This window comes from Pavona decussata, unplaced genomic scaffold (genome assembly GCF_977016875.1).
Source record: "Pavona decussata unplaced genomic scaffold, jaPavDecu1.1 SCAFFOLD_91, whole genome shotgun sequence".
NCBI classification, from domain to species: domain Eukaryota; kingdom Metazoa; phylum Cnidaria; class Anthozoa; order Scleractinia; family Agariciidae; genus Pavona; species Pavona decussata.
In genome coordinates this window covers 3,018,208-3,044,062 of record NW_028145508.1, presented here as the reverse complement: position 1 = coordinate 3,044,062, position 25,855 = coordinate 3,018,208, and the positions used below count along the sequence as shown (strand labels likewise).

At 38.7% G+C, this 25,855-nt stretch overlaps 2 protein-coding genes across 2 annotated transcripts; both read left to right on the top strand.

Moving 5' to 3' along the window:
* Positions 1-1,865: 1,865 nt before the first annotated feature.
* On the top strand, positions 1,866-8,972 carry LOC146474231 (two pore potassium channel protein sup-9-like). Its single transcript, XM_085117559.1, has 3 exons — positions 1,866-2,050; positions 4,226-4,575; positions 5,579-8,972. Exons 2-3 carry the CDS (start codon positions 4,284-4,286, stop codon positions 6,205-6,207), a joined length of 921 nt encoding a protein of 306 aa, XP_084973685.1. The 5' UTR covers positions 1,866-2,050; positions 4,226-4,283; the 3' UTR covers positions 6,208-8,972.
* A 106-nt stretch (positions 8,973-9,078) lies between these two features.
* On the top strand, positions 9,079-24,539 carry LOC146474230 (uncharacterized). The gene is made up of 12 exons (XM_085117553.1): positions 9,079-9,540; positions 12,637-12,704; positions 13,420-13,506; positions 14,820-14,898; positions 16,525-16,604; positions 17,674-17,785; positions 18,389-18,447; positions 19,728-19,847; positions 20,048-20,133; positions 21,330-21,421; positions 21,808-21,894; positions 22,726-24,539. Exons 1-12 carry the CDS (start codon positions 9,444-9,446, stop codon positions 23,589-23,591), a joined length of 1,833 nt encoding a protein of 610 aa, XP_084973679.1. The 5' UTR covers positions 9,079-9,443; the 3' UTR covers positions 23,592-24,539.
* The last annotated feature ends 1,316 nt before the right edge of the window (positions 24,540-25,855 follow it).

The window sequence follows — 25,855 nt, the reverse complement described above, 5'->3', positions numbered from 1 at the left end:
TTTTATAAAAGTACCTAGATGTGTATTTTCCACCTGTTAGCATTGCTTAATACTGCTTTTTGTTTGTTTTGCTGCCGCCTTGACTAATTATTCAGGCGCGTAGGAGGGGGGGTTCGAAGGGTTCGAACGAACCCCCTTTGAAGATCAATAATGGCGGAAGAAAAACTTTTAAATAAAGTTCCTGTGGTCGAAATACATCAACCAAAGAAAAATAGAAATAAAAACCCGTTCTTTAGGCCTTATGTCTTATGGTTCAGGACGGACGAAATATTGCTGATTCGTGTGCTTCGTCATTAAAAGCATGTGATCCCGACGACTTCCCCAACCTGTACATGCTCCTGAAAATTGCTGCCACCCTTCCAGTCACCACTTGTGAATGTGAACGTTCCATAAGCACAATGAGGAGGTTGAACAACTACATGAGGTGTACCATGGGAGAGAGTAGGCTGTCCGCCCTGGCTCTAATGCATATCAAATATGATATGCCTGTTAATCTTGACGAGATCGTCAATTTGTTAGAAGGCCTACACCCGAGAATGATGCAGTTTACCAGCTTGATGTATGACTATCAAGAGATCGAATAGCTATCAGAACTTGACAGTGCGCGGAATGTACATTGAACTTTCTTGTTTAAGTTGAAACAATTACGCCGTTGTAATGATGATATAGCTTAAAAAGCTGCTGTAAAACAAAGTTGTGATTTGCCTAAAATGGGTCTCAAAATGCAGGAAATGAGGTTCTGGGAACCTAAATTTTCAAAAATTTCCGGGGTAGCATGCCCCCAGACCCCCCCTCCAGCGCTCTTACTGGATTTGGGCCTCAACGAACACCCCTATCGAAACCTTAGCTACGCACCTGTTATTATTTAATGTAAGTTTTCAATTCAATGTTATTTCGAAGTGAGCCCTCTCGATGAGTTTTTTTTCTCTTAGGGCAAACTTCGACAATAAAATATGTTTAAATAAAAAAACTCATTAACAATTCATGGTATATTATCCTATCAGAAGACGGAAATCAGTCACGTGCAAAGCAAGCTCTTTTATTAAACTCTACTTTAGCATAAAATTCTAAATGATTCGTAAAATTAAAAAGAAAATCAAACAGAGCTATTGGAAAGCAGTTCCATTACCATTGGTGTTCAATGAAGACTCGTTTAGAGTCCATCACACACTCAGCTTCTGTCACTAGTGGATCGAAAAAGTATTCTCCTTTCTTCGTTAATAGACTCAGTTTGTTTACAGCCGCTGGATGAGGGATGGGTTATGAGGAAGGGTTTACCAAAAGAAATTTATAAATGAGTTTCATAGTTGGGGGTAAGTGGGAGGAGGATTTACTTCCCCGCCTCTTCCCAGCTAGAAAAAATGAACTTTTTGTAAGTTAAAATAATGAAAAAGAGCAAGGTTGGTTCATTTGCCTGTACTGACCGTGAAATCAGCCTTGCTCTTTTTTGCATTATTTGTTCTACAATTTGTTGCTGATTAGATCCCGGTACTTTTATTTTGCCGCGGTGGCCCTTCCAAATACAGTTGCTAGTTTTTACTAAATGGTCTGTGAGCAGGGTGTGAGTTTACCAAAGCCTGTGAGCAAGCTCTTTTGGGGGTGGCGGCTCTTTCCTCCCTAACACCCCCCCTCCCCCCTTCCTCCACATCTCCCCAGTTCTTTCATTTCTGTTTTGTGTAGGGAACTGTACGAACGACGGACTGGAGCGAGAAGGAACCGCAACGGTTCACGGGAACGGCGAAGTTTTCTCCTTTACCCTTCCCGTCTTCCTTTGCACGCCTCCTAATTCTTCTGACGTCGTCTCGATATGACGGAAAGATGTCGATTAATTATTAACGACTTACCATTCCATCGTTGTTGTTTAATTTGCATGTTCCCTGCGGAGCATAGTGAAAATCCCTTTTAACCTAAGCACTCTAAACAATTTTGACATTTTGTCCAAATCAAACTGAAAGCGAGAACATCAGTTGATGGCAATAATCGAGTGATTAAACAGTCGACCTCACACCATTGTGGCACTTAAGCATTGGAGGATGCGAGGAAATTTGATGTAAGCAAATTTGTCATCATTTGCAAAAATAATGTTTGTCTTTCGTGGAATAGCAAACGAATTCATACCTTCTCGAAAAGATGTGTTTCTTATTATCAACGAGGTCTTCATCTTGTGTTGCATTTGGTAATTCAAAACCAGCTCAGTGAAAACATTTTAAATTATAAGATGTGAAGAAGAATTGTTTCTGAATTATCCATCTAAACGATTCATCAATTAGTTGTGACGCAAGGAAATTAAACGATGACCGTTCAAAGACTAGAACCAGAAAAGGAATATTATATTTTAGATAAAAAACGACGATTTTCAATTCCACAGACATATGTGAAATTGTTATAGAAACTTCTACCAGTTCTTCAGTGTAAATGTTGTAGAGCATGAATGTAAACAACTGGTAAATGCTAATGCATACGTACAGAAATAACAGAAAAAAAGAAGAAGGTTGGGAATTTCCTGCTCTCCAGACCTTTGGGTAACAGTTTAATTTCATGCATTTTGTATTTTTTTTTTTTTTTTTGCCACCTTACTGCACTTTACTGGCGATCATTGCTAGATATTTTGTTCAGGCATCATTTTCATGCGTCATATTTCACGAGTGTAAATTGTCCGTTAAGAGGCGATATCTGCAAATCGACGACCATCAACCGCTGAAAATTATAACAACAAGCCGGCTTGAAACAAATTCTATACTGAGTAAGAACAAAGATCCATTCTTCAGCTGTGAAGCTGTCAGATAGAGCGCCAACGCCTTATACCTTATAAATAACAAACAGAGACAAGTCATAAACCTTAATTAGTAATTACAAGTCAAGTCATGGAAATTGACTATTAAACAGATATCAAAGAAGTAAGAATCAGCAGGGTTTCCCACAATAACAACAGCTGATGCAGGGGAGTGCGGGCTTCCCGTCCCGAGAGAGCCTGGGAACAAGGTTGTACCGGCTTAGGCCTATATCAATCAGTGATCAACAGATCGCCCTGTTAATGGGTGCTCTGCCAAGCATAAATTAAACTGAACTAAGCCGAACGTTCTATAGGCTCGATTACCAGCCGCTGTTCGGGAAAATGGGCCCGCACTATCACAGACCGGACCCGGGAGACGGCGGAAATCGAGCCTAAAAGTTCTAGCGAAAATAAATTTCTGATTTTAAGGATAAATTTGACAAGTTATATAAAATTTAATCCTGGTTCTTGTAACTATCTCAAGAGTCTATTCCGGCTCCTTATGTCCACGAGACTCCACTATGGACAGGATATGTATTTATTGTCCGTCAAACTCCACTTCGAATTTACCAAAAAAACCATCTCGTTCTACACGAGAAAAACAACAATTTCTGTTCCGACTACAAAACATGAAAACATTTATAGCAATATACGTAAAAGAATTATTTTGCATGTCCGTCGGGCAAAACAAAACGATTTAATTCCTAATGAAAAAGTCCGATTCCCTTTCTTCGTTCCCCTTTCTAGCGCCTGCGCACACAGGCTACCTCTCGGAAGATGGAGAAAAGCTGCGTTGAGGGGAGTCCCTCCTCTCCCCTTCCGCTCTCAATTTTTTCTCCTTTTCTAGCTCCATACCCTCGTAAGCTTTCCAAGAGCGCTGGAGCGGGTGAGGAGAAACGGGGTGTGGGCAAAGAATCAGGCGCATGTTCACCTGACATAGCTGAAGAGTCAAAACAACACAAAAGAGAGAAAAAAAGTGTACAGGAGCCTAAGAACCAGGAAAGATTTATAGCCTCGCATTATATTCTGTCTACATCATTTTTCAAATCCCTTTTCTCAAAATTTAGAATTTGGCACAACTGCCAAAAGTGTAACATTTGAAACGTTTATACTGTGAATCAGTTTCCTTGGGATTCGCAAGATTCACGTTTTAACAGGTACTTATTGATTCACACCCAACACTTTTGTAGAATCAGTAGAATAAGAATAATTAACAACCGGTAATTCTGCATCAAACTTCTTATAACAGAGCATTTCGAAATACAATCAATAATGAAAATAAGCGAAAATGAAGCCAGTCATGATGACTTCGAAACGTCGGATTTTTCGCTTATTTTCATTATTAATTGTATCAAACTTTTCATAACCAAATTATGTTGATTCTACGAAACATGGATCTAAAACCAAGCATACGATGACTTGAAGTCTCACTTCCTCTCCTTTGATCTACAGATTTAATGTTCGCTATAATCGCAGACCATAGCACTGTGAACAAACAAACAGCTCTCTCATGCATTCTCAAGCAAAGACCCTTCTGATAAGGACGCTTCTCTTGCTGGTATATGGTTTCGCTGGTGCGGGAATTTTCACCCTCATTGAAAAGCAAAATGAGAGTAACAAGGCGATCTCTAACAGAATGCTACAACAATTGAAAAAGAACCTCACTAAACAGCGCAACATGTCAGATGAGGAATTTAAGCTGTTTGCCAAGGCTGCCTACAACGCTGTTCGTATTGGACTATCAGTGGACTGGACTTACTTCAGGGCGGTGGATTTCACCTACTCTGCTATCACTACAATTGGTAAATGTTGTGCGTTTTTCCTTTGAGTCCTTCCTCGTGTCTTGATTCTGGGATTGTCTTCTAATTCCCAAGATGTTCCATTAGGAACACAAGGAGAAGTGTCAGTCTGTGACGTCATAAGCCATATTCTAAGGGTCATTGGGGGAGTAGGGATGGCGCAGTGGTGAGAGCACTCGCCTCCCATCAATGTAGCCCAGGTTCGATTCCTGTAATCGGCGTCATATGTGGGTTGAGTTTGTTGTTGGTTCTCGTCCTTGCTTTGAGAGGTTTTTCTCCGGGTTCTAAATTCCAATTTGATCTGGGAAGTGTCCTCAATTAGTGATTTTTATTCTACCTATTGCGATTAAAATAAACACCCTGCCAAAATCAAGTCCAAAAAAACGGGATTCTTCTTGTTTCCCGTTGAGAAAACATGAACAAATTGGATATGAAAGGGGATTTTCAATGGCCACCAAACGTTCAAAGTTCACTAAATAAAAGAAAGATCCTCGCAGTTAGTACGCAACTTAAGCAATTGCGAAGAGAAAGCCTGAAAACAATAACGTTCAACAACGTTAATCAAATGATATAATACTTGCAATTTAGCGTTTTTCCCAAATTCAAGTTCCCTGTATAAGCGTCACAAAACAAAACAAATACCTTCACCTCTTCGACGCGAAAGTTTGAGTGTTTGAAATCGAGAGAAATGGCATACGCTAACCGTTCTCCCGCCAATTTCTTTGGGTGCAATTATCAAGGGCGGATTTTTTATAGCACACGCGTATACTTGAATTGATTTTCTCGTGGCGAATCTACTCTCATGCAATTTAACTTTAACTCACTCTAACTTATAACCGCAAAGAGGCGAAACCCAACACAGTAGAGAGCATTTGTCCGCGCATGTCAATGCTTTCCACAGTTAAAAGCGACATCTCTACTGATATGCTACCATTAAATCCACCAAACATTGATAAATGTCAACCAATATTAACCCACTTATATCTGTTCTCTGTTTTTTCCGTAGGATACGGACACATAACTCCCGTCACTACATCTGGGAAACTATTCTGCATCGCCTTCTGCTTATTTGGAATCCCGATATGTCTGCTGACCCTAAAAACTGCGGGCGAACTGATCTCAAAACTCCTGACAGGCGCGATAATTCACTTTGAGAGAAAAGTTCTTAAAACACAGGCTGTGAAGCGTGTGGAGATAAAATGCGCTGTTCTGACTTTCGCTTCAATGGTGGTTTTTATTTCCATGAGTTCAGCTGTGCAAATAATATGGGAAAAATGGTCATTCACTGACGCAATTTATGTCTGGTTTATAACTTTTACAACTGTTGGTTTCGGAGATTTTATTCCCTTTGAAAGTGTTGTTTCTAGAGAAGACGGTATTGTGGCGGCCATTTTCCATATTTTTGGTACTTTTCCCGCTCTATGTGGACTATGTCTCGTAGCCAGTGTGGTAAACACTCTTTTTCGAGTTTTTGACAGAGATGAAATGCAAACAGATTCTCATTCCCGTTGTGAGCATTCAAAGGATTGCAGGGGAAAATCACTCAATTATAACGAAAACGGCAACTTACAGCTTGCACGAAGAGACTCTCGAATCAAGCCGTCGCAAAGAATTACAAGGTCTCATAGCATGTAGATTTGTTTATTTGTATTTCACAGCTCGAAGAACCATGGTGTGCCATGATACTTTAAATTCGCATTGACACTTAGTGCTTAAAAACTACTTCGATCAGAATTGAATGTGGCTTCTAGGAAGCTAACTCAAATTCACTCGTTATATACCTATAGTGAAAGCTCTCCTCGTATTTCGCACTCTAGAAAAGGGTGACAGCCTGTGGGCGCGAGCACGTATTCAACTGTGGGATCGTAGAGGCGTTAAGCTTAAGGGGCGCCCTAAGTGTGCGTACTTAACTAATCACGCTAAATGTTCGCATCAGAAGGTGTGTTTTTTCAGTTTTCTTCTGGAAAAGGTCTTTCTTCCTGATTTATCCAGTAAAAGTTTTTCTCGTCTCGCAAGTCGGGTAATCTCTGTAATTACGGTACAAGGGAACGTTTCCACAGAAGAGTCAAGATATGGCTTTCTTGAATACAAAGTATATACAGCTATCTTATACTAGTGAATCAGTGCGTTGACGTAGGGTATCCCCATAACCACTGACATAGTTGAACGCGCACGGACATGCGCACTTACATACCAACCTCGCCCCAGGCTGCCACTCTTTTCTAAAGTGGGACATTCTCATTGGATAAGGGAGTTGGTTTCTTAAGAAACTGTGGTGCTGCGTCAGTGGGAAGTGCATGGCTCTGTCGGAGAGCTAACGCTCGAAACGTCAGCACTAAAATCTCTTTACGGTGGCCAAATTACCTTCAGTTTGTCAACTCTGCTGACAAAACTAAACATTTGTTGTTCTCCTTGGAGGCGATCTCTGAGATCATACGTACGCAGGAACCCATCGGCTCCTGACGTACGACATGACCCCGGCTTTGGTGTTTTGTGCTGTAAAGATGTCATGTAACATGCCTCCTGCATCTGGACATTTATATTCAACTGGAAGGAGGAAATGCTTCGTTAGGGCACCGATAAATTCTACTATATACGGATAGAGACGCCTGGCGACTGTGCCAAGGACGGGAGCTGCAAATTAGTGCTTACCGAGGCTGTTTGCGAGGTGTTTGCACAGTTACCGTCTAAAAGTACCGAGATGGGGACTAAGAAGACTTTCCTGCCCTTCTAGTTCACAAACGCGCTTGAAAATTTAGTAAGTAAATAAATAACTAAATATTCAGACAAATTAATAGCGCAGTAGTTCAAAGGCTGCCAAAGCTCATGACTAGCCTGTACAGAAGGTGTAATCGGGGAGAGGGAGGGAAGCAAGAAAAAGTGAAAGAAAAAAGAGAATTCCTCTCACTTTCTTACGCTCCCCATTCCCCTCTCTGATTACGCCTGCGAGCTCATAAGAACCTCGTTCCCAGGGCTTTTTACTTGAAACTTCATAAGGGAAAAGGTCTGGGAACGAGGTTGATGTGAGACAGTGAAATTGGCCATTTCCAAGTTGCTTTAAACCTCATTATAAAAGAGAGGCTAAGTACAAAATTTTCATTATGAAAATTACTTTTCATTTATAATCAAACAAAACTAATTTTCTTATGAAAAGCTTTGCACTTAGCCCCGCCTTCATAATGAGATTTACAGCAACTCGAAAATGGCCTATTACTTCGCTGAAAAGCAGATAATAGCGAACCGGGAACGAAAATTTTACCTTCAAAGTGGATTTAAATGGATACAGAGCTATAATTAATCGTATATGGTTCCTGATGAGGAGCCATGATCGGAGATGGAGACCGTAAGCGCAAACCTATGTGTTGCAACAAAATTTTTATTTTTAGAAAAAATTACGCCACACTTCAGGTCATAAATCCGTGCAATACATGCAAATTTGCGTGGGGCTGCTACCTTATTTGGGTCCAGTTCGGTGATCGTTAACTTTTTTTCCCTTCGAGTCAAAGTGTGTTCGACGCTACTAAAATTATATTGTTAAGGAATTTGTACGAGATTGAATAACATTTTATTACCCGTACATGTTTAAGTTCCTCGCTCCAAGCTTACTAAACTAAAGTATTAGGGACATTTCTAGGAAATTCTTCTGGCTAGAAAACACTAAACCTTACAGTACAATTTCAAAAAAACATTATTCTACAATGCACCGTTTTGGCGCCTTTCTGACTTTACTATGAGAGTCATATGATCAATATGCTTTTATTCCAACTTTCCCTCTCTTCTTTCAATTGTTACCTTTTCTTTGTGGGAGTGTAAGTCCTTAAATGTGTCCATCGAGGAGATATTTCCTGGCTGAATCCTAAAATTTGGACGTCATTTTGTACGGATGGAGAAAATTTCAATTTCTCCACGCGCGATCCTGACCTTTTACACACGTGTGCAACACGCGCGTATGGCGCAATTTTTTTTCCTAAAAATAAACTTTTTTGTTTCAAGCCCAACAATCAAAAAGACATTCCGTTGCGGTCTCCATCCCCGATTATAGCCCTTAGGTTACGTTTCTCAAAACTCCCGAAAAGGTTTCGGTCCCGAGGGGAATTTTTAAAATCTGTTTCTTATTGCTTGGTGGTAGGTTTTGTGCAACATTGCCCAACGTGTTTCTTCATCTTGTTGAGTTCTCAACGTTTCAGCTTTCAAAATTATTGGAAACGAATTTCCGGGAATGAACATCGTTCGGGACCGTTTCTCGAAAGCTCCGGTAACTTGCCGGGCCCGATAAGTGTCTTTGGTGATAAACAGAAGTCAATTTTTGTTAGCTTTGAATACTAAATTTAGTCTTATAAACCTATGAAAACATTGGCCAAGTGCCATGTCTTTAATCACTGTGTAATCGGCGAAACAACATTTAAAAATATACTTGACGTGCCCGGTAAGTTACCGGGACTTTCTAGAAACGGACCCCACTGGAGACTTTTCGTCTCATTGGGGGGTCACGGTCGGGTCACGGGGGAATATTCGCAAAGATCTCTGGGTAATATAAACCTGCTGTATTGGAATGAATTTTCATACCGCCTTAAATGTTGAAGTTTTCTTTTTAAATTTGAACTGTAAAAGGAAAACACGCAGCCATTGTTTCAAAGGAATCCGTAACCGGATGTGAAAACCTTAATCTTCAAGGTGCACGGCATAATGCCGGACTCATGAGCGATTAGCAACGATGATCGTCCAATTATGATCTCTCAACTGCGTCCGAACCGTTGAATATCCTAGCTGGCATCATTTGTGGCGTGCTTTATTTACCCTCGTACAACTCTTAAAACTTCCTGATTGTGGTAGTGGAATCTCGATGTGCCGTACAAAGCTTTTGTGGTGAAATGGATCGAGTTTTAGAGGTTCGCCGGCCACCGGAGCAGAGCCAAGTCGCGTTGTCTAGAGCCTCCAAGATTTTCTTCGGCTGCGACATATTCCAAGGTAAGCTAATAAAAAGTTTACATTTCAGAATCGCTTAGGTACACATGCGGATTCTTCATAAATCACAGCATTCTTTTTCTTGTACACAAGAAAGCTCGTATTATTTTAACAAAGAGCCAAATACTGGGATAGTTTACTAGTAATCGTGGTTTCTTTCAAAGGCTATTACGATGGTACAATATTCCAATAAGGATTATATTGGTTGTGATGAAATAACAGACTGCGAGCTCGATGAAAGTTTCGTCCTGCAACCACTTGACTTTTGAGCTTATATTAAATGAAATTATAAAGACTTCGTCTTCCTCTTGCTCGTTTTTTTATGAACTCATGGCTTATAATCGATTGGTTTTACTGCTCCAGTGCAAACAAAGGGGTACATAGATTTCGAAACGTCACTCTATTGTAGACCACAGCAAATGTATAAAATATTCAAACGACGTTGGTCATCGGCGAACATACACGAATGTCATCAGATTTATATCAAACTGTTGATTGAAAAATGAACTTTGCGCTTCCGTCTACAAAAAAAAAATTAAGTTTCGTTCAGCTGTTTGTAGAATGATCAACCTTCTATTTTGATAATAAGCTCTGTCGTTTTATTGTGATACATTACTTATTAGCATTATAGAAATTAGTACTCAAAAATTTAATTTATTTTGGCTTTTCCTCGGCTCTTGAAATTTTATACTGGGTAAAAAAATGTGAAATTTACTGTATTTTTCCTTTCTACTTTACTTATCTTTCTTATCAATCTCATGCTAAAAATGCGACAAGTCATTTTAGTCCAAAAGAAAGAAGCACATTAATTCATCGATCTTGCCAGACAGCTGAGTAATTAGTACTCAAGCAAAATTTTTTACCCGTGTTATTTTCTATGGGGAAGTGTTAACTATGACGATATTGTTCAGTTGTAGAGACTTAATGAAAACAGGCCTGAAGTTTTTCAAAGGTCCAAACAAATTGTTAAAGCACCGTGTATTTTTAGTTCAGATGGAGATGTTACTATTTATATTTGAAAGGATGCGTAATTTCTATGTTTACAAAAGTGCAATTTTTGTTTTTAAATATTACACTCCCAAAATAAATTAGCACAATTGGTTCCAAAACAAATGAATCTCCAAAAGTAATTTCCATTTCTCTTAGTTGTGTAAAAAAGTTTATTATATTTTTCTCCCCAAGATTTTTCTTTGATTTTTGGATAGTCTAAAATTCACTTTTTTTCTATTCTGTTGGACAGCTGTTCACAACACCTTGTGAACAATGCTATTATTCAAGAGCCATTGTCTCAACACAATAACATAACAAAAGGAAAAACAAACTTTTTCAAAAGCGACCAAGCTTAATATACATTACCTAGTTATGAGGCAAGTTCAAAATAGAACGTTAAAAAAGAGATTTTATTTATAAAATAAAATATGATGGAATTTTTTTTTCAGTGGACACATTGGATATTTTCAGAAGATATCCATGTTCCCTCACAGGTATAAGGGATTAGAAATTTCAGGGGGCTGGGTGTCACAGAGGCCTAAAAATTGAAAGGAAAGTAATTTCCAGTGGGGGTCTTTGAAAAACTTCCTTCCACGAGGGGTATGGGTATTTTCTGGAAGTACACAATCAAAAACTGTTACAGTCGAACCTCCACGTGCGACCACCTCTCATAAGCGACCACCTATCCAAAACACCAAATTTTTCCCAGTCAAATTCCTATAATTGGAACCTCTCTTAAGCGATCACCTCTCTCTCACAAGTGACCACAACCACTTGTTGATGTTTTAGTAATAACATCTGTAAACCACAATCAAAGCGCTCATGGGGACAGCATCGTTTTATTTGTCATGCGGTAGATGACTGGAACGCTCTCCCAGACGGCATTAGGAACATTTCCAATTTTTTAGTTTTTAGACGTCTTATTAGAAACATGTAGACTTTTTTTATCGATCTTATCCTTTTTACTTTTTATTTTTTAGATAGCTATATTTGTAATTTTTTTGTATTCTTACGTTAGATTTATGCAGGGCCTCACTGAAAACCACATTTTGTGACGTGGGCTCCCTGTTAAAATATCTTATTTATTATGTCGGCATTATAATTTTACATTGTTTTTAACTTCTTGTAAGCGAAGGCTAGACACACGGTCAGATCTCCATGTTCGCTGAATGATCTACACTACTCAGCGTTTACGAAGAACTTTTAGTGACAATCTAGCACTGCTCCCATTGTAACAAGGAAAATGTATGCGATAAATTCCCTTCGAATAAGTAGATGTGTCAGACATGTTTCTGGAAGAGACTCCCTGTGGGTTGACTCCTGTAAGCGACCATTAACTCTTGGCATTTTGGGTGGTCGCTAACGGGAGTTCAACTGTATTTTAAATGAAGATAACAAACACCAAGCCTACTAGAGCAGATGCCTTTTCGGGCTGTTGTTTCACCCAAGTGTCTTCTCTCGCAGGTTAATGAACAGCCTACGTAACAAATTGCTTCTCAAAAAATAAGGGGGAGGTGGGGGGGATCCTTTCATGGGTTAGAAAAATACTTTAATGTCCATGCCTCCCCCATAGAAGGCTATTGGAAATTCTGAGGGGGGGGGGGGTCTCAAAAGGCAAGTGGGGGTAGGGAGAGGGTGGGTCCAATCCAAAGAAACCTTTGTGAGGAGTATGGATATTTTCTGGAAAACTCCTGAAGGTCAAATTTCAAACAGGGAAAGGGCTAGGGTGAAGGGTACTTCGTAGGACTCTAGAACCCTGAAATATTTGCTATGGACTTTTGTCTGTTTAATAGAATCTCGTCAAATATTTTAGTTGATCTGATTTCTTGCTGCTGTGTCATAATTTGCCGTGTTGAGCTATGGACAGAAAATGAAAGTTAGAGCATTGATTTCCATCTTTTACTATTTAATCTCTCTAGTATTATCATAAATTATTGTCAGTGACAGGTATTTATAGCAAAGAAGACAAGCAACTCAGATCTTGAGAAATTGGGAGAATCAGTACCATCATCTTCTTTCCTTGTTGACCTCACGCTGCAATGACAGCTCTGTTCCTTGTAAGTTGTTGTTTCTCAAAAACGAATTTTCTGTTTTCTCTTCTCTTCATAGTCATTGCTGTTGTAGTGTTCCAGAGTTCAATGATCGCTCTTGGAGACTTCAGCGCTTACAACACTGAGGTAAATTAGAAACACAATCAACCACAACAGGGGTTGAGCTAAACTAAGAATTTATTACAACTACGTGCAACTATAGTAATGAAATGTGGAGGCAAAATGGTGAGATGATACTTGTGAAAAATGGGCAGAAAGTGTCACATTTGAATGCACTTCTCTCTTTACAGGTCCCAAGTTCATTTCTTCCACTAGTTTTTGTTAGTTAAATTAACAGCTATTAAAGTAAAAGTAATAAAAGTGATTATTTATTCCATGTCAATAGCATGCTTGTACAATCTACCAAGCCAGAGGCTCATGATAAAGTGCTCATCATGACAACAATCCAGATCGAATTGGAATTTGGAAATGTTGGTTTTTAAGGAGTCAGGGGAATTATTAAGCTGGAGTTCTGGGAGAAAAACTTCTCGGAGCAAGGATGAGAACCAATGGCAAACTCAACTCACATATATGATGCTGAGTCCAGAAATTGAACCTGGGCCACATTGGTTAGAAGGCGAGTGCTCTCACCACTGCGCCATCCCTGCTCCCCTGACAGGTCTAGTGGGGATTCTAAAATATGCTAAACTTATTTGTGTCAGCATACAGGTCCACACATGCTGCTGGCTTAAAATCTGTACATGTATATAAATAAAGTAAAAGTTGCTTTTATTACTTTTTCCTTCTTTTACTTTTCCTTCCTTGAAGTGCATCTTTCTTGATTAATTTTTTTCTCTTGCAGAACCCAGGGATGGGACCAGGCCGTAGAATTTACATGGCAATCTACATGGGTGCTGTAGTGTACACGTGCTTTCTATGTTTGTTTGCTGTAAGTTTATTGGCCTGTTCCAAATGTCGCGCTACTGTCGTACCGAACTAAATTCAAGAATTTAATTCGACTTAAACACGGCAGTAGCCCGACGTTTGAAACGATTTAGTTTGGTAGGCTGAATTAAGTTCTGCACGACTGTTTAGCATGGCAATAGCACGGCAGGCCGCAGTTTTTCAACTACTGCTTCCTTCTGCAACTTTGTTACTGAGCACATGTTTCACCTTTTGCAAAATCAGTTTGACATATTCTATCCCTGTATCTGGTCAATTGTACGATCCTGCTCCTGCCATCCCAAATTTTTTAGCGTCTTTTGGTTGATCGTGTTTTAATTATTATTTGTATCATGGGAGGTGCCTCGCATGGGTCCTCGCGTCCCGTTCGCACCTGCCCTTTTGACCTTATCACTTTAAATCACTTTGCACATATTTTTCATTTCTTTCTGGCTGTTTAATTTATTGTATTTAACCTATGTGATGGTCAATAAAGTTGTTAAAAAATAAATAAATAAATAAATAAATAAAAAAATAAAAAAGTAGCTCCACTTGGTTTCAAACAAACAGCGTGCTATTGCCTTGCTGAACAAAATTCATAAATTATTTTAATGTATTTTGGGTTAGTTTTGTCATTTTCTATATTTGCTATATTTAAGAATTTGGCACAACTGAATTAAATTCGACATTTGAAACCACTGCCGTGCCACTGCCGGGTCAAATCAATTTAAGTTCTGCACGACAGTAGCACAACGTTTGGAACAGGCCTTTTTAATTAGAATACATTTAATTTCTTACTACCATTTTACTACTTTAAGTAGCCAGTCGTGCTTGGATGCATTAATTTCCATTGGCTGTTAAAGTCAACCTTGGATGCTCAATATGTAAATTATGTACTGTAAACCAGAGAAGTATGCTCTTTACAGATTACTCATATTAAACCATTTTTAATTACTTAAGTTTGCAACTTAATTGTTATTTAACAGATTTCATTTCTTGTTCACTGTGTTTGGTGTCTCCCTTTCTCTCAAGCAATGCAGTTTATAGGATGCTGAGCTGATTTAATTCCAATTTAATAATATATATTTAATGCTTAAGGCTATAATAATTCCAAAGGTTCACAGGGCTACGTTTATGAAAAAAATATTGTATACCGGTGTTAATGGTTTTCTAGGGTTTCCAATAAAACGGCGCACATACAAACTTTTTTCTCAGGAACACCCAGGAAGGCTTGGAATTACCCTAATGTATTTTTTTGTCCCTTTTTGGATCAGCTATGAGCTAATTAAATGTATTTGGTTAATTTTGTTTTCCTTACAGGTGAAGAGGCAGAATTTTATGGAAATTGTAGCATTTGATTTGCAGAACTATGCATTTGTGACCTACAGCTTTATTCAACGTGAGTGGTCATTTCTTTGTCTTTTCTTATTGGTTCCATTAATGTTTATTAATACAAGGAAAATTGCTGAAATCACAAAACAACTAGTATAGCTAGAAATGTGCAGCTCCAGAAAATTTTAATACTCACCCCCCCCTCCCCATGGAAGGTTTTGGTTTTGCATGTACCCCCCTCCCAGGAAATTCCAGCTTAACTTCATACTTTGCTTCTAAAATTTTGGCTTTTAAGACCCCTCTCCCCGTAGGAATTCCAATGACCTTCTGTGGGGTGGGTATGGATTTTTCTGCAACTCTACAATAGCCATTTTTTACCAAATTTCTGTGATAGATTTCTTTGAATAGATCTGTCACTGGATTATGCTGAAACATTAGATATAGCTCGTCCTTGGTTTCCATTGACCCTTTATCCCCTAATATCCAAACGGATGCACGTAACACAAGTGAGTGAAAACAACTGGAATTTCAGTGTAGGGTTTTGTGTGATAGATTAAAAAACATCTTCAGTGGCTACAGTTTTGTCTTGTGGTTTTTCCAAGAGTAGGTTTGGCTGGGGTTTTGGCTCCTGTCCTTATTAGTGGGGTGTCCATAGTAGCTGGGTGTCCGCAAGCTGCGAGTTGACTGTAAGCCCTCAAACTCAAAATGTTCCAAGAACATTCAGGGGTTTCACTAGAAGCCGGCAACCGGTGAATTCTGCCGCCTACTTTCTATATCAGCGCCGCCTTTTATTGCCATTCTATCTCCCAATTCCGACCTGTATTTTCCTAAAATGGCAAGCAAAGTCAATTGCCAATATAACAGTTTGTCTCATTTTTATCTATTGAGAACAACGTGATTGACACTTACAACCTGTATCGGTATTTGCTGTTTGACACGTTAAATGGAGATCATGATCAAGTGATTTGTAAGAAATCTGTCTTATCTATTGTACTCAATTTGGTTCCCAGAATGCTGGAAATAGCATTTCCTGCTTTCAGATCTCAACATTTTCTGCACCCCACTAGACTGGAGAGCCCTTGTGACCCCAATATTTGTCACAGCCGGCTACTCTACAACAAACCATCCCCATACTTTAAATTTTATTGAAAACCCTGAACATCAAATTTTTGTGGAGCGACTATCAGGCGATAGTCCCTTGACAAAAACGCTCAGTCTATGAATTGAGAATGATGTATTAATCAGTGAATGACACAGGCATACTTGGAAAAAAGGAAGTCCAAGTGCTCCTATCAGGAGTCTAACCTAAGACTTTCCGTTTACTAGTTCGGATGCTCTACCACTGAGCTACAGGAGAGCTAAGGCCATTAAACTAGGTTCATGGAACAAACATCCTGCATACTGCTAGGATTGGAATGTCAATTTGTGGCATATGCACAAATTATGTAATAAAATGTGATGGAATATTTAAAGCCTGATGAATAAAAGAGAATGATGTATTATTCAGTAAATGACACAGGCATAGTTACTTGTTTTTAGTGTTCATCTCGAGCTTTCTCCCTGAAAGTATCATCGGTAAAAAGAATTGCTACTTTGAAACTTTACAGTCCTTTGTGGCTGTCCCAGGCCTCAACCCATTTACATGTGTGTTTTTTTTCAGTTCAATTTACATTATTTTTTATATTTTTTTCAGTTTATCATGTGGGATTCAAGAAATACAATGGCTCAAGAACAAGTAAAAATGATGCTCTACCAAAGATAGTCATAGCTAATGTGAGTACATCTGGAAAAAAAATAATTTAATTAAGCTTCCTGTGGCTACAAGACTGTGGCAAATCACATACGGTCAAACACCTCTGAACGTTAATTTTGCCGTACATTTTTCACTCTTTTGTTTAGTTTTAAACTTATCACCAAAATAGATGAGCTTTGGGGAGGTGCTTGGAAGGTTGGATAAGCTGCATAATAACTACAATGACAGCTTCTGATGGCCATCTCACTTATTAATGTAGTGGAGATAAACAATGCTTACGTACATGTACCATGCTTCACCCAAACAGAGAGGTGTGGGGATTAGTTGGAAGTAGACATAGACAAGCAACATGGAGAAGACAAAACAATCACAAATGATGTGGCACCCAAGAGAGACCTACAATTAAGGCATTACAAAAACCCTTGGAAAACACCCAGAGCTACCCCTGGTGATCAGGCTTAGGGCCTCTTCATATGAGCCCAGTAACTGGGCTGGCCCGGTAGGCGGGGCGAATTTTGTCTTCTGTTCATATGGAAAATTTAATCCGGGTTACCGAGATGAAAAATGTCCAAAAAGCCCCCCAAATACCCGTGGAACCACGTTCCGACTTGTTAGTGACCTTACAAGCCATACGCAGTCGAGAATGTTTCGTCCCGGACAGTCCCGGTATCTAGGATGGAGTGCTCATATGGGAAAGATTTCCAGCTCGGTTACTGAGATCTCGGTCGCAAAAACCGAGATCTCGGTATCCGGGCCAGCCCACCTTCTCACATGAACACATCAAAATTTTTGTAAAGAAAAGAGTGGCGAGGCGAGATCTCGGAAACCGTGCCAGCCCGGTCGACCAGGCTCATATGAAAAGGCCCTTATAGAGCTGACTAGCAGCTGGAATTGTGTTGTGTTTATATACATTTATCTAGATTTCATTTGTCCACATGGAAAACTGCCCAAGACTCTCAGAACAAGGCTCGTGTGGGAAAATTTGAATAATTGCAAGACCCCCATACAAATGTGTCCAGTTCATAACCAGGAATTTTGCGATCTGTTGTTGTTTTTTATTTGATGCTTATTTGAACTTTTGTTTCACAGGCAACCACCCTTTTGTTGTTGAGTGTTGTCTTCACATATCTCTCATACAAACTTTACATGGAGTTTGGATGGAAAATCTACAAAAGAGTGCGGTTCAATGTCAGACTAAGAGGTACATAAAATTAATAGCCATAAACAATTTTAAAATTTTCTCTGGGATTATCAGTGTTCCAGATAACTTTCAAAGTTGGAGCGTCGATGAATAATTTTGAGGGCTTAATACACTGTAGCTCAGGTTGTCTCCAAATCTTCTTAAACTGTTTACCATTCAATTTTTGGATTAAAGAATTAAGCCAACTTTCTCAGGTTTTTAACCTGAGAACCATCTCGTATCTGGAACACTGGATTATTTTAATTTAAGTAACACTTACTGTAACTTATGTCAAAAGCAGAATGCTTTTAATTTGGCTCTAGTTTTAGAATTAATCAAGCACCTTTATTCTGCTCACTTTCTACCTCAGAATAGAAAATCTAGACAAGTGTATCTTACTGGATTTTGGCAGTCATAATAGAATGCTACTAAATTTGTATGAAGAACCAAACAGAATTTAGTTTATAGAAAATCTAGACAAGTGTATATGTATCTTACTGAATTACAGCATTGATAATAGAATTATGCTACTAAATTTATATGAAGGACCAAACAGAATTTAGTTTTGTCAAATCCAGGGACTTCCTTTGTATTAATGCAAGATATTCTGTACATGTATTGCAGGAATTTATCAAATCTATGAACTTCTCTCTTGCCTTTTGAAAATGGAAATTCTTTATTGGGTGAGTAATCTTTTAGATGTAATGTTAGTTGAAATTATTCCAGGATTTATTATAATTTAATTAAATAGATTCGTTGATTTGTTTCTGAACATAACATAGCATAGTATAGTGAGAGAGTAGAAATTTTTGTTAAAACTTGAGTTTCTGCTTCTCACAGGATAGTGAACACATGTGAATCCCTACTCAACATGCTTCAGTTTTTTTTACTCAAGATGTTTCACACCTTAATAAAGTTGTTCATTCATTCCTTCATAACATTTTGTGTTCGGTACAATTGTTCGGTTTATTGTTTGGTACAAGTAGCAGCAAAATGTGATGGAATGGTTGAGGTGATGTGAAGCGAAGTGGTTTTGAAAACTAAGGAACAGATAACAAAATAAAAGCTACTAACAATAGTTAAGTTATAACACATATTAACTAATAGCAAATAAATCAAAAGTGGGAGAGGAAGGGGGGGGGGGGTGGTGGCAGGTAAAAGGAACAAAGCTTTCATCCTCCAATTGTGACCTAACTCCATTAAGGTAAGATAATCTACAAATTACAACAACAGACAATTAAACAATACACAATAGACAAATTACAGAAACTTGCACACAATAGACAATTAAAAACAATCACAATAAACGAAATGGAGGACTGTAGGTTTCTCCATTTAACAATTATTATTCAACTAACTAAAACTACAGAACAAAATGTTAACTAATACAAAATAACAAAAAGTTCAAAAGGTTTCAGAACAAACTTCTGTGTCCACTTGAGGCATTGAGCCTTAAAGACTTGATCTGAATACAATGACATGTTAGCTAGAACTGAAACGTTTCCCAAGCACATTCCTAGAAATAGTTACTGTAGTTAAAACAAAGGATAATAGATTTCTCTGTTGACTAAATCATACATGGTACAGTGTACAACATATCTGCTGAATGGGCCCGTGTGCAGCTAATGGTCTCATGGCACAAAAAACACCTTGCTGGAGAGCAAGCTATGCACTGGGACATCCAAAACAAAGCAACTTCATCCAGTCAAACTTGAATTTTCTGTTTTGGATGTCCCAGTGCGTAGCTTGCTCTCCAGCAAGGCGGCTTTTGTACCCTGTTACTGTTAGCTGCAAAGGGCCCATTAACCACAAAAAAAAATTCTTCATATATCAAGAAACCTTGATGACTGGAAATAAAATCTGAAAAACAAAAACAAAACAAAATATTTGGCAGCAACACGTAGTCCTAACTTGGTACTAGCTTGACTTAACAAGTTTTTAATTTTTTTTTGTCTCTATGCAGGGAATGTTTGCCATTGTCAGTAGTTTGGTTCTGTTACGAGATGCAAACAATTTCCTCTATTTTCTGAGTTTGGCGTTTATACCTTTGTCATTCATATATGCAGGTCTAGGCTATTATGCGGTGAGTGTATTTACCATGCTATATAAGGAAAAACTATTGAAAAATATAGGGAGGGAAAACATGTCAGTATCCTTCTTTAAATGCACAATATTATTGCTTATTAGTCACCAACTCTATGATAAAATCTTTGATATGTGCGTTAAATCTTAAATTGTGTTTATTATCCTGAAACTTGTTTGTTTTTGTTTGTTTTTTGTTAGACACGTCGTGAGAACAGATGCCTGATGTTGTTTTTTCTCCTTTGGTCTGTTGCTGGAATCGGTTACTTTTTATACAAACTGTATGGGTCAGTGTCAATGTCAATTTTCTTTCTTTAACTTTTTCGTATTTACGATAATAGACATTATGTTGTTCATTAATTATGTTGTGTTTTACTTCTTTAATCAGTTATATAAATTGACATTGAACAATATTTTATTATTGCATGAGCATGTATTGAATATGAAATGATAGATAGCCAACAAGGCATGTACAGTAGCTCGCCAAGTTGGTATAATCATCTCATATCCAATATAAGCATGAGTGGAATACTTATTGTATTAAAAACAATAAAAAAAATTCCTACATCTTGCTGATTTTGCTTTGCAAAAACAACCAGAAGACAAAAATTATTTAATGGTCGCTATTTCTCTGCCATGATGTAATGGTCTATAATGGCTCATGTACTGCTAAACCAATCAAATCTGGCCTGGAACTGCATTATACGATGATCCAGTTTTAATATTAGACATTTTATTGTTCATAGTTACTTTGTGTTTTACTTCTTTAAATAATAATCATTTAATGTAAGATAATTTGGGGTTTTTTTTGTAATATTGTATAAGGAATCTTCAATAGACATATTTATTCTATTCAACAAAACAACAACAACTCTCTATTTCATATTACAGGTAAGATCTTGTAATTGGTTAGTTGTAAGTAGCAAAGGCTAATTGAGGCGGATACAAATACTGACGACAATTTACAAACCTCAAATGGTGGCCATCCTGATCAACTCACCCCTGGCCAAAAATTCTATTCTATTCTATTCTTTTCTATTCTAAGCCATTTTTTTTAATACAATATATTGATTATGTTAAAATGCATAATAACTGAAGTAACCTGGCTTTCAAATCCTAGCAGTATGCAGGATGTTTGACTCGTGGACCTAACGAATCTCCTGTAGCTCAGTGGTAGAGCATCCGAACTAGTAATCGGAAGGTCTTAGGTTCGGTTCCTGATAAGAGCACTCGGATTTCCTTCTTCCGAGTATGCCTGTGTCACTTACTGAAAAAATACGTCCATCAGCTGAAGTTAAGTTATTAGATACCTTCAAAACGAGTATAAAATATCCCTTGCTACAGTACTAGCATACAATGTAAAAGTTACAAATATATTTATTTGAAAGACGGTCATCCATAATTTAGAATGGTCGACATGAAATTTGTTCCTTTTCTTCTTGCAGACGAAAAAGTTCATTATCTCTAAAATTCAATGTTTCAGGTTTCTTAGACGCAATTGCAGCGGATGTGAAGAGTTCCAAAAAACTGGAAAGGACATACCCGATGAAGCTTTCATGCATTTCGTCTACTTAGGTAAGTTTTAACCACAAAAATAAACGCTAAGAGGGAACGACGTTTTGGCCATAAAGGAAAGATGTGTTATCTGTTCAGCATGATTTCTGCTTTTGAAGGGGCTTTTCTCAAATCAGTCACATCCCCAGAACTCTCGCTTCTTTCCGTTGTTTACCAGCAGATAAAGAGATCCAAGAAACAAGATTGGAGTGGCCTCAACCTGATAGTCGTAGTCAAATCTGACTTTTTAAAGATTATATTGGGAATTTCACGGTTTTTTACATAAAATGGGATGAAAATTGTTTTATTCACCTTTGAACTTTGGTGGTCGTCAAGGATTGGTTGCCATGCTTTTGAATTTCCCGTTTGTATATGTCTCATCAGTTTGTTATTATAATTCTTTGCAGGAACCGTGAACTTGGTGGTTGCCATAACAATATTTGGGGTGGCTCTGAAGGCGTATCTCAATTTTGGTGGTGGATTAGCCGAGCATTGTAAGTGTCGAAAAAAATCATTGCCATAAAACCTCTCGTTGTATTAATTTTGGTTTTAAGGGAGAGAAAAAGCGAGGAATTTGGAGAAACGCCTAATGTGGTATATATGAAATATCACATGTTTGAACTGCGGGGGAAAGATTTTATAGAAGAAAGACCATTGAGGTGATCGGAATTCGAACCCACGACCTCTGCGATACCATTGAAGTACTCCACCAACTGAGCTTTAAAGCAGAGGTCATGGGTTCGAATCCCGTTCAAGCTGAATTTTTGCGGGCTTTCTCAGGGCGTATTTTTTGTTGTTGTTGTTGTTCTTGTTGTTGTTTTTGGTTTGTTTGTTTGTTTGTTTGTTTGTTTTTCTTTTTTGGGACATATTTCGGAAACTCCAAAATCAGAAAACATCGAAAGTTTCTTCTAAATTTGTCTAAAACATTAATAAGAAGTCGAGTTTTTTAGTTTGGCCATTTTGTTATTTTTCGTTACCGCCACAAAACAGATTTTTCAGTGTATTCCTTTTTCAGAACACATGAAATACCAGTATGTCCCCCAACAATGCGCCCTTAGTTTCGAAGTTGCCTTAGTTGCGTACAAAACTTCGATGGTCTGCCTTCTATAAACCTCGAAGAAACGTAAGGGGCCGTTTCACGCCAATGAGAGGTTAGGGCTTTCATCACCATGACAAACACGTTAAGACGGTTTTCCTTCGTCCATCGTCCCAGAGGAACAAATGCGTGAGGCGCATAGTTATTTGCCTACTTCACAGTCACTGCTCATATCTTATATAGTCCACTGAGACACCGATTTTTTTTTTCTTCGATTCTCTTTCGACAGTTAAGCGTAAGAAGAAGCCCCAGTTTAAGCTGCCCGGGCGATTTGATCTAGGCCTGGGACGAGGTAGTCACTCTTACCCCGAGGAAAGCGTTGTTTCTACGACGTCATACGAATTCGACGAGTTCGGTGAAAGCGTGAGACTAGACCGAGAGGTACTGCATCCAGCGCTCACAGCGCTTTTAAATGAAAATGAACAGAATTTAACAGACAAGAGGAGTTGTAGCTTACCAAATTTACAGGCTGAGTCTCCGAAGACAACTAAGGCATTTCCTGGCCCGGGTGAAGGCAATAGGTCTCGTTTGGGCGGATGGTTAAGAGCGCGAGAAGGGAAGCATAATTCCGTACCCCGAGAACTTGCGTGTATTTCGGACGAAAAACCGGATAAAAACCCACAAAAAGAGGCTCATTGTTACGGACGAAAGCAAGCATCTGATGACAAAATGTATTATCAAGACAGTGGGCATGTTAATGGCACTAGTTCTAGTGCGTGTGAAAACAGTGCGGAATCACCCAACAATGGTGATGCCACTGCTAATTTTCACGTTAATGGCTATGTGAACAAGAAAACTCAACACGCTGAAGTGCATATCTACAGAGACGGGGCTTTGGCGCCGGAACTTGAACCAAATGGCCACCTTCTCGGGAAAGCTCGCTTAAAAAGCGCGCCGGAAACAGGGACTGAAAATAGCCGCGTATCTCAGACTCTTAATACCGACGATGGGCAATTTTCTGCGCATTGTACGGCTCAAGGAGTGGCTAATGGGAAGAGGTTGCATTTACAAAACCAACCTTGTCAAAGAACGGTGCACCTCAATCGATCATCCTCTAGAAACGACGAAGTGTTCCGCGATAGCTTACCTTTATAGTGGAGGGTTTTTTTTATTTTGTTTTTTCGTCGCCGTGTTTTTCCATTGAGTGATTTGTTTTGTGTATGCCATGGTGTTTGGTCAAGTTTGTTAGTCAGTTTTCATGTTTTGTACATTTATAAGACCGTTCTCTCGCATTGTTTTGAGTTTGTTTCCCTGTAGATCCTTTCATCCTTTCCAGGAGTGTTAATTTGCACCGCTAGAGGTTTAGGGAACTCCTAGTCGCGTGTTGCTTCAGAACCTGAGGCTATGCAGGCTTTGCAACTGCATCAGCTGAACCCTTTTTCTCGAAAGTGCAAAACGAGTTACCGACCGCGATAGGGGTTTTTGTAGTTGGTGGTAACTGTTCACCCTTGTTCCCAAGTGTCTCCCAGGCGGCATCTTCCCGTCCGATAGTGGGGAGACCCCGGGAACGAGATGGTTAACTATTAGCGCAAACTATTTCCCCATGCGTAGAATGCAGAACAGGGGTGATTTTTTTTTATGTTTTTCAGGAGAACGGAGGCAAGCGCGAGGCCAGTGCGGAGCGCGAGTCACGCACGACCATCGTGCGTGACTCGCGCTTGCCTCCGCAAATCTGAGAAACGCCCAAAAAAATCACGCCCATTCTTCAGGCTACCCCATGCGTTCCATAATATTATAAAGATTGTAACATTTTCCTTTGAAATCAATATTAAGAAATGGCATCTGTTGAGAAACATTGTGCACAAAAATAGTTTTCGGGACTCAAGAGGAATGGGTACGTTCAATTTTGTGGACTGGCGTTGTATTAATATATTTCGTTTTCAACGTGTTTCATGGTTTTTGTTAAAACGATCACATGCAGATTAACCTAAGGTAAAATACTACTAATCACACGGGGCTGTATATATTTTAATATATATTTTGCAACTGTCATTCAAAAGCAAAAAGCTGGCTATTTAAAAATAAAATCGGTGAGTAAATACATTTTAAACGGTTGGCGTCTTTACTTCTACGTGACTTGATAGTTTTACTAGTTGATCGATCAACTAAAGGGCGGTTTCTTTTTTTGCTCGAGGTTATGAAAGGTGTGTACTTTTCCAGAACCACTTGCCCCCCCGCGCCCCCTTACGCAACCTCTTTCACTTTCCGTATTAACATCGACAGCTGCATAACATCCTGGCACTTCTAACAAGCTTAAAAGAAAAATAAGCAAAACATGATGCTATCCAATTTAAAAGAGTCCTGGATTAACCGTTCCTCCAAATACAGAGATACGTTTGCCCGGCTTATGATTATGCGGGGAAAGCAGAACTTAGCAAGGGCTATTGAAATTGGGGGTAACCACAGCAACAATAATTCGAAACGTATGGCATTTTTTTCCCAAATTGAAGTTTAATTATATCTGGAAAAAAAAGAGTCGCTTCCCCTAATTTACTTTTCAGATTACAATAACCCTTGCCAAGATCTGCTTTTCCCGCGTAATTATAAACCGTGCAAAAATATCTGCTTTAGGATTAGGCATGCACCATCTTTAATTAATCCCCTTCCAGACAAACAGACAAACAGCGCTTTTAGCACTTTAATCTCTGATTTTCCGCTTTGGTCGATATTAATTTAAGGATTTTAATCAGGAAGGAGGCGTTAATGTAAATACAGCGGGTTTAAATTTGCTCAATTTTACGCTTGAAATTTTTGAATTCTTTAAACAAGATTTTCCGATGCAGTGTCAGAGGTGAGAGTGTTCTGTCACCCACTTCACCTCAAGATTTTCATAAAGAGGAGATACTTATTAAACTTACTTGCAGACAAATAATATAAAAATAGAGCAAAGCTGATTTCACGGTTAGGGAAGTATATTTTCTAAGATTTCGAAAGGCACGGCCTTTCTTCTTCAGGGTCTGTTTGAGACTGACCCTGTGGCAAGAGACGTTTCAATTGAAATCAAAAATTACAATTTTTTGCTGATTAGATCCTTCACTACAGGATCCGGTACTTTTATTTTGTCGCGGTGGTCCTTACAAACACAGTTAATTCGGTTGGTTTCTTTTCCTTGAAGACGCCAACCACTCACGCCATTCCAATAACATGTTTCATTTCCGGTCCCCGTCGCCAATCTCGGTCTTTGGTTAAAAAAGGAAAGAAATATCGAAAAATAAACTAGAAATAAATTTGATTTGTTTTTCGCTGCAAACATGTCGCTCATCATTTATTCGGGGGTGATTGGATGTCCAGGTTACTGAAATTTCGTTGAGCTCGATATGTCAGATTAAAACTTGAAAATAACGAGAGAGAAAAAAAAA

Bases quoted from the DNA above. Each gene is read 5' to 3' on its own strand.
- LOC146474231 (XM_085117559.1), top strand. From the start codon at position 4,284: ATGCATTCTCAAGCAAAGACCCTTCTGATAAGGACGCTTCTCTTGCTG. The intron at 4,576-5,578 runs GTAAATGTTGTG...TTTTTTCCGTAG, and splicing joins CTCTGCTATCACTACAATTG to GATACGGACACATAACTCCC.
- LOC146474230 (XM_085117553.1), top strand. From the start codon at position 9,444: ATGGATCGAGTTTTAGAGGTTCGCCGGCCACCGGAGCAGAGCCAAGTC. The intron at 9,541-12,636 runs GTAAGCTAATAA...TTCTCTTCATAG, and splicing joins CGGCTGCGACATATTCCAAG to TCATTGCTGTTGTAGTGTTC. The intron at 14,899-16,524 runs GTGAGTGGTCAT...TATTTTTTTCAG, and splicing joins GACCTACAGCTTTATTCAAC to TTTATCATGTGGGATTCAAG.